Here is a 9,319-nt window from a genome sequence, read left to right as displayed (position 1 = left end):
GAAGTAGATTACCCAATCTTCCTTTCAAGGAGTGGCTGGTGGGTTTGAACCACCAGCCTTCTGGTTGGCAGTCAAAAATGCCTTAGGTATTATGCCACCATAGCTCCAGAAATCAGACATTATATTGCACTGAGCAAACCTGCAGCAAAAGCCCTTTTTAAAGTGTTGAAGATCAAAGATTTCACTTTGAAAACTAAGGTATGCTTGATCCAAGGCATGGTGTTTTTAATAGCCTCACATACATATGAAAGCTGAACAATGAAAAAGGAAGATTGAAGAGTTGATGTCTTTGACTTATGGTCTTGATAAAGAATACTGAAAATACAATGGACTACCAGAAGAACAAACAAATCTGTTCTGGAAAAATTGCAGCCAGGATGCTCCTTGGGAGCAAGTATGGCTAGGCTTTGCCTCACCTACTTTGGTCACGTTGTCAGAAGGGACCATTCCCTGGAGAAGAATATCATGGTTGGTAAAGTAGAGGGTCTAGGAGCTCTGGTAGCCTAGTGTCTAAGGCACTTGTCTGCTAACCAGAAGGCTGGCGGTTCAAACCCACCAGCCACTCCTCAGAAGGAAGGTTGGGCAATCTACTTCCATAGTGATATCTCCTCAGAAACCCAAGGAGGGGTTGCTATGAGTCATGGCTGATTCGACGGCATATAACAACAACCACAAAGTAGAGGGTCAATGAAAAAGGGAGAGACCCTCAACAAGATGGATTGACACAGTGGCTGCAATGATGGGCTCAAGTATAGCAAGGTTGTGAGGATGGCACAGGGTCAGTAGTGTTTCGTTCTGTTGTTCATAAGGTTGCTATGAGTTGGAATCGACTTGATGGCACCTAACAACAACAACATATGCATGTGAGAACTGGACAATGAATAAAGAAGACTGCAGAAGATTTGATGGATTTGCACTGTGGTGTGACAAAGAATATTGAAAATACCATGGACTACCAAAACCCAAGGAGGGGTTGCTATGAGTCAGGCCCAACTTGATGGCATATAACAAAAACAACCATAAGAATGAACAAATTTGTCTTGGAAAAGAGACAACCTGAATGCTCCTTAGTGGCAAGAATGGCTCGACTTTGTCTGACATACTTTCATCATGTTGTCAAAAGGATTCAGTCCTGGAGAAGGATATCATACTTGGTAAAGTAGAGAGTCAGTGAAAAAGGAGAAGACCCTCAATGAGATGGATTGACACAGTGGCTGCAATGATGGGCTCAAGCATAGCAAAGATTGAGAGGATGGTGCACTAGTGGATAGTATTTGTTCTATTGTGCCTAGTGTCGCTATGAATTGAAAGCGAGTCAATGACACATAACAACTACAACAAGAAATATTTATGTGGGTTGTCAAGAAAGGTCATTCATTTTTGTCTAATTAATCAAAAGGGGGTCATTCTTTTACAATGTTTATTGATAGCTGCCTGGGTTTTTTGTCTCTTCTCTAAACTTCCTTTTATTGTCAGGCTTTCAGTAAATCCTAGTTTTCTGTTATTTCTGCATATAATCCAATGATGATAAGAGGAGAGTTTTGGAAATAGACTTGGAATTTCCCAACTTTTTTTTTATTTTACTGTAAAGCAGATTGCAATGAGGAAATCCTGCTATCTCTTGACTTCGGAGTTTATGGCCTTGGTTTTTCCCAGACCCCATAGTGTTTTAGTTCTGGACACAAGTTGGTTAGAGAGTGAGTCCTACAGAACATGCCCCCTTTGGTGCTGGCTTGTGGCCTAGATTGAGGAATGCTAAATTCCTGTCAAAGGCTTGTTCTCTACAGTAGAGCTTAAGGAAGAGGTCAGAACATTGCCTGTTCCACAGTGGGAAATGCTGTTATCACTCTGAAGAGCTTTCAAAAGAATGGAGAATGAGGCCGTTTAGACACAAAGATAGTGAAGCTGGAATTAAATTTGATATGGGCAAACTTCTTTTCTTGATTCCTAATTGCCTTAGAAAAATGTAATCTTCTTGATCATCCACTTTATTTGAATGTATTTCATATGGTTTCTAGGAGCACCCACTCCTAGTTTTTCTTCTCACTCACTAATTTCCCTGTCTTAGTCTCCTATACTCAGAAGGAAGACTGGGCAATCTACTTCCGTAGAGATGTCATCTTGGAAGGTGGGGTCACTATGAGTCAGAATCAACTTGATAGCTGTGAGTTTGTTTTTTTGGTTTAGTCTCCTTTACTAGGTTCTATTCCTCTTCCTAACCCATAAATATTGGCATGACATGGGTTTTGACATTAATCTTTCTGCTTAATCATTGCTTTCCCCCAGTTTGATATTCTTAATAGCACTCATAGCTGTCTGAAATTGTCTTATTTATTTGTTTTCTAATGTGCTACATAACTCTTTCACTAGAATCTAAGCTTTATGATGTCAGAGATACTGTCTTGCTTACTATAGAACTGTTAAGGCTAGAACAGTGCTTGGTATATAAATAAGCACTCAATAAATATTTATTGAATCAATAATGACTAATTAATCGATTGAATGAGTATATGAATTCAGATGATGACAGATAATATTTCTCCTTAAATCAAGGACAAGGGAAAAGGGTCTTTATTGAACTAGGAGGGAAATGAGATTAGTGACTAAGACTATTCAAAGACATTTTGATTTGCTTGGATGTGATCTTTTCTGCTGCCACTTCAAAAAATGCATGGGTTTTATCTTTATTAGCACAGAGGGTGGATTGAATGACCCTCAAATATAAGCTGGGTGTTTGCCAACCTGAGTGCTGTGCCAATCTGGCTACTTACCTCACATCGGGCTCAGCAGTGGCAGCATGCAATGGCAGACGACCATTTTTATCAGGAATATTATGCTTGGCACCATTTCTGAGTAGACTCACACAGCCTTCAAGCCAACCCTGAAATATAACAGCAACTGCATCATTATATAACACAACCTGGCATATCATATTCCAACAAACTTTCTTTAGTTGTCTTTCCCTTTCATCTTTAGTTTGGCTAAAAATATATTTTCTTTGACTTAAAGTGATTAAGATCATTTAACCCTAAATACTTCAACTGAGGAATAAAGAAAGGTCTTGAAGTGTGAATTCTCAAGTTTTCTGGGAGATCCATGGTGCAGACCTGTCAGCTGCAGATCAATTCCTAGACCTTTTATTCTGCTTCCCCCTACCCATTTCTAAGGCCACCCAGTGGTATTCTACTTATATGCTCAGACTGCACCTGTTCTTAGGCAACATATGGCACATCCACCACTTGTCTGTCAGTTTGTTGTACTGTGGTGGCTTATGTGTTGCTTTGAGGCTAGAAGCTATGCCACTGGTATTTCAAATACAAACATGGTCACCCATGGTGGACTGGTTTCAGCGGAGTTTCCAGAAGAAGACAGACTTGGAAGAAGGAAGGGGCCATCCACTTCTCAAAGAATTGGCCAGTGAAAACCTTATGAATAGCAGTGAAACACTGCCTGATATATTATTGGAAAAATTTATGAATAGCCTGAAACATTGTCTGATATAGTGTCAGAAAATGAGCCCCTCAGGTCAGAAGGCTCTCAAAATAGGACTGGGGAAGAGCTGCCTCCTCAGAGTAGAGTCAACCTTAATGATGTGGGTGGAGTAAAGCTTATGGGACTTCTATTTGCTGATGTGGCACGACTCAAAATGAGAAGGAATAGCTGCAAACATCCACTAATATTAAGAATATGCAATATACAAAGTATGAATCTAGAAAAATTGGAAGTTTTCAGAATTGAAATGGAACACATAAAGATCGATATCCCAGGCATTAGTGAGCTGAAATGGACTGGTTATGGCCATTTTCAATCAGACAACCAAATGATCTGCTCTGCTGGGAATGATAAATTGAAGAGGAATGGCATGGCATTCATCATCACAAAGAATGTTTCAAGATCTATCCTGAAGTACAATGCTGTCAGTGATAGGAAAATATCCATACACCTACAAGGAAGACCAGTTGATACTACTATTATTCAAATTTATGCACCAATGACCAAAACCAAAGACAAGGAAATTGAAGATTTTTACCAGCTCCTGCAGTGTGAAGTTGATCAAACATGCAATCAAAAAGCATTGGTTATTGCTGGTGATTAGGATGCAAAAGTTGGAAACAAAGAAAAATTTCCGGTAGTTGGAAAAGAAGGCCTTGGTGATAGAAATAACACTGGAGATGGCATGATAGAATTCTGCAAGACCAAGAACTTATTCATTGCAAAATACATTTCTTCAGCAACATAAATGGTGGCTATACACATGGACTTCACCAGATGGAGTATACAAGAATCAGATTGATTACATCTGTGCCAAGAGGTGATGGAGAAGCTCAATATTGTCAGTCAAAACAAGGTCAGGAGTTGACTGTGAAACAAACTATCAACTGTTCATATGCAAGTTCAGCTTGCAAGTGAAGACAATTAAAACAAGTCCACAAGAGCCAAAATATGACCTTGAGTATATCCCTATGAATTTAGAGACCATCTAAGGAATAGATTTGATGCATTGAACACTAATGACCAAAGACCAGCGGAATTGTGGGATGACATCAAGAATCATCCATCAAGAAAGCAAAAGGTCATTAAAAAGACAGGAAAGGAAGAAAAGACAAAAATGGATGTCAGAAGACACTCTGGAACTTGCCCTTGAATGTAAAGTAGCTAAAGCAAATGGAAGAAATGACACGACAAAAGAGCTGAACAGAAGATTTCAAAGAGCAGATTGAGAAGACAAAGTCAATTATTATAATGAAATGTACAAAGACCTGGAGTTAGAGAACCAAATGTTCACATTCAACATTTCTCAAGCTGAAAGAACTGAAGAAAAATTCAAGCCTCAAGTTGTAATATTGAAAAATTCTATGGGCAAAATATTGAATGATGCAACAAACATCAAATGAAGATGGAAGGAATACACAGAGTAACTGTACCAAAAATAATTGGTCAATGTTCATCTATTTCAGGAGGTAGCATATGATGAAGAACAAGTAGTACTGAAGGAAGAAGTCAAAGATGCTCTGAAGGAATTGGCAAAAAAACAAGGCTCTAGGAATTGATGGAATACCCACTGAGATGTTTCAACAAACAGATGCTATGCTGGAGGCACTTATTCATCTATGCCAAGAGATTTGGAAGACAGCTACTTGGCCAACTGACTGGAAGAGATCCATATTTGCACCCATTCCAAGGAAAGGTTATGCCACAGAATGTAGAAATTGTGTAACAATATCATACACAAGTAAAATCTTACTGAAGATAATTCAAAAAGTTGCAGCAGTATATTGACAGAGAACTTCCAGAAACATGAGCTGGATTCAGAAGAGAATGTGGAATGAGGGATATCATTGCTGATTTCAGATAGATCTTGGCTCAAAGCAAAGAATACCAGAAAGATGTTTACTTGTGTTTCATTGACTATGCAAAATCATTTGGTTGTATAGATCATAATAAATTATGGGTAACATTGAGGAGAATGGGAATTCCGGTACACTTAATTGTGCTCAGGAGGAACCTGTACATAGAACAGGAGGCTGCCATTCAAACAGAACAAGGGGATACTGCATGGTTTAAAATCAGGAAGGGAGTGTGTCAGACTTGTTCCCTTTCACCATACTTATTCAATCTGTATGCTGAACAAATAGTCTATATGACTATATGAAGAAGAACCTGGCATCAGGATTGGAGGAAGGCTCATTAACAACCTGCAATATGCAGATGACACAACTTTGGTTACTGAAAGTGAGAATGACATGAAGCACTTACTGGTGAAGATTAAAGACTACAGCCTGCAGTATGCATCACACTTCAACATAAAGTAAACAAAAATCCTCAGAAATGGAGCAATAAGCACATCATGATAAATGGAGAAAAGATTGAGGTTGTCAAAGACTTCATCTTACTTGGTTTCACAATCAACACCAATGGAAGAAGCTTTCAAGACATCAGACAATGTATTGCATTGGGCATATCTACAATAGACATCTTTCAGTGCTGAAGAGCAAGGATGTCTCTTTGAAGACAAATGTGTGCCTAACCAAACCATCGTATATTCAATCACCTCTTATGCCTTTGAAAGCTGGACAATGAATAAGAAAAACTGAAGAAGAATTGATGCTTTTGAGTTGTGGTGTTGGCAAAGAATACTGAAAGTACCATGGACTTCCAGAAGAACTCACAAATCAGTCCTGGATGAAGTGCAGCCGGGATGCTTCTTAGAAGCAAGAATGGCCAGACTTCTCACCTACTTTGGTCATGTTGTCAGAAGGGACCATTACCTGGAGAAGAATATCATACTTGGTGAAGTGGCAGATCAACGAAAAAGGGGAAGTCCCTCAATGAAATGGATTGACACAGTGGCTGCAATGATGGGCTCAAATATAGCAAGGATTGTGAGGATGGCACAGGACCAGGTAGTGTTTTGTTCTGTTGTACCTAGGGTCACTGTGAGTTGGAGCTGACTTAACAGCACCTAATAACAACAACAACCACAAACAATATGGCACACAATTAGAGACAATTGACCATCTCAAGCCTCTCAATCTGTGGACTTAGTTCCAAATCACTCTTGTCATTCCTGGACGTCATGGTCCAATTCTAAAAGTTGCATTCCTATATAATTTCTGAATTTTAACCTCTACCCTATACCTCCTTTCTAATAAATGTGCTTGGTCCTAGTTTCCAAGTTTCTATTTTAATACATGTAAGAATAAGTCTTGCTTGTTCTAATCAAACCCCTTCCTCATACATAGAGTCCTAATCTGAGCCCAGCTCTGGTGTCTGGGACCCTGCCAGTTGGTTGACTGATGTTTTTGATGTTGATAGCCCAAATACCTGAATATGAAGGTACAAAAGCATCCTCCACGGGTTCCCCACTGCTGGGTTTTGCACACCTAAGGTTTCCCCAGGAAATTTATGGACTCCTTGCTGTCTGCCAATTCCCCAGATTGAGAACTGATATTGCCACATCCCATGCTTGTCACCTCCTTGGTCAGCATTTATAGCTGAGTCATTTCCCCACTATATCTCCTATCTTAATCTCAGGCCAAACCTTACTCTCTATTCCATACTTCTTTAAGTGACTGATATGATCTTACTTACTCACATGCTGAGGAAAATTCTTCCTACATTAATTCACACCACTTGGGTTACTCACCCAATTATAAATAGACTTATAAATATATAAAGCTATTATTATTAAGAATAATATGATAACTCTGTTTTCTTCAGAAGCAGGCTTCCTGCCCTCCCCCATTTGTTTATTCTAAGATATTTGTTTATCCTTAAAACTATGTTATATTAAACCAATAAGATGAGAAAAATGATTGAAAAATTTTCCCTAAGGCAATATTAGAAATATAAGAGTAAGAATTTTAGAAATGCATGGAGAAGAAGAAAAATAAGGATAAGAAAATAATTTTTGGTTCTGAAAACTCTGGAAAAAAATCTATCAACAAAAGCACATAAAAATCTACAAGTCATATATACCAATGCCCAACAGATTTTTAACAAGTGTATCAAGTGCATTCAAAGGGGAAAGAAAAATCTCTTTAATAAATGGGACCAGGACAACTGGATCTCCACATGCAAAAGAATAAATCTGAACTCATGCCTCATACCATATCTGAAAATGAACTCAAAATAGATCAAAAACCTAAAGATAATGACTAAACTCATAAAACTCCCAGAAAAAAACATAGAGCCTTAGCTTTAGTACCCTGTTTTTGACAGATGAACTCTGAGATATGACACCAAAAACAATAGTAACAAAAGAGAGAATAGATAAATTGTACTTCATCAAAATAAACAATTTTTGTATATCAAAGAACTTTACCAAGAGAGTGAAGAAACAACCTATAAATTGGGAGAAAATATTTGGGAATCATCGATCTGGTAAGGGTTTATTATCTAGAGTATGTAAAGAACCTCTGCAACTCAGCAACAAAAACACAAACCACTCAATTTTTAAAAAATTGGCAAAAGACTTAAATAGATATTTCTCCAAAAGAGATATGCAAATGGCAAGAAACACATAAAGTAGGTGTTCAAAATCATTAGTCATTAGGAAATGCGAAGCCAAGCCAAAGTGAGATAGGACTTCACACCTACCAGGATTATGAGAAAAATGGAAAATGAGAAATGTGGGGACGAGTGTGGAGAAATTTAGAACTCTTGTGCATCGCTGATAGGAATGTAAAATGGTGAAGCCATTGCGGAAAACCGTTTGATGCTTCCACAAAATGTTAAATATATAATTGCCATATGACCCAGCAGTTCCATTTCTAGGTAAATACTCAACAGACCTGAAAGTAGGAACTCAAACAGATATTTGTACACAAACATTCATTGTAATTTATTGGTTATTTACAACAGCCAAAAGGTGGAAAAAACCTAAGCATCCAGCAAAAAATGAATGAATAAATAAAATGCGGTATATACATACAATGAAATATTATTCATAAAGAACATAAAGTTCTGATATATGCTCTGACATGGATGAATCTTTAAAACATTATGCTGAGTGAAATAAGTCAGATACCAAAGGACAAATACCGTATGACCCCACTGATAGGAAATATCTGGAACAGTTGAATGCATAGAGAAAACGTTTATTAGTGGTTCCAGGGGTTGGGGAAAGGAGGTAATGGGAGCTACTGGTAAAAGGGTACTGAGTTTCTCTTTAGGGTGATGAAAAATATTTGAAAGTAGTGATGAAGGTAGGACAACTTGGTGAATATAATTAATGTTACTGAACTGTATGCTGAAAAACAGTTGAAATGGCAAACTTTTTATTATATATATTTTACCATAATAAATTTTTTTAAATAAGAGTTTAAAATACTTAATATGGTTTTGTAGAACTGATCAATGATATCTACATTTTAGAAGAAGCAAATATTTTTCTGGCATTGTCAGTCTTGAATCATTGTATACTAATGTATTAAATCTGTTTTTAGTTGTTAAAGTTCATCTCATCAAATTCTCGAGTTAAAAGGAAAAACTATGACCAAGAGACATAAAATAAGCCATACTAAACAAATTTTAGGGTTGCCAAAGTTTGTTGTTCTCAAAAAACAGATCTAGCAATGGGGCTGTACTTGAAACACTTTTTATCATTTTGCAACATTTCCTGGAACTGTGTGTATATGTGGTTTTCTTTTCCTTTCTTTGTCTTTTTCAGAAAAAATCAGAACACCATTGAATATATCTGAAACCCATGGTCAATATTCAGAGTTAAGAAATTATTTTTGGACCTCCTCTGTGCTCAGTGATTCCATGTATGCTTTTCCCTTCAATTGTGATAAACTTTGTTAGGAAGTAAATATTA

General features: G+C 37.5%; 1 protein-coding gene across 1 annotated transcript in view; it reads right to left on the bottom strand.

Annotated features, from left to right (window-relative positions):
- The window catches only part of ANKRD55 (ankyrin repeat domain 55), a 231,143-nt gene that overhangs the window by 119,640 nt on the left and 102,184 nt on the right, over positions 1-9,319 (bottom strand). Inside the window, exon 4 of the mRNA XM_007944167.2 lies at positions 2,772-2,881. Within this exon, the coding sequence (XP_007942358.1) occupies positions 2,772-2,881 (110 nt within the window). The remainder of the gene's footprint in view (positions 1-2,771; positions 2,882-9,319) is intronic.

This window comes from Orycteropus afer, unplaced genomic scaffold (assembly GCF_000298275.1).
Source record: "Orycteropus afer afer isolate SDZICR_OR568_19922 unplaced genomic scaffold, OryAfe1.0 scaffold00122, whole genome shotgun sequence".
Classification (NCBI taxonomy): Eukaryota; Metazoa; Chordata; class Mammalia; order Tubulidentata; family Orycteropodidae; genus Orycteropus; species Orycteropus afer.
This window is presented reverse-complemented; position numbering and strand designations above follow the sequence as displayed.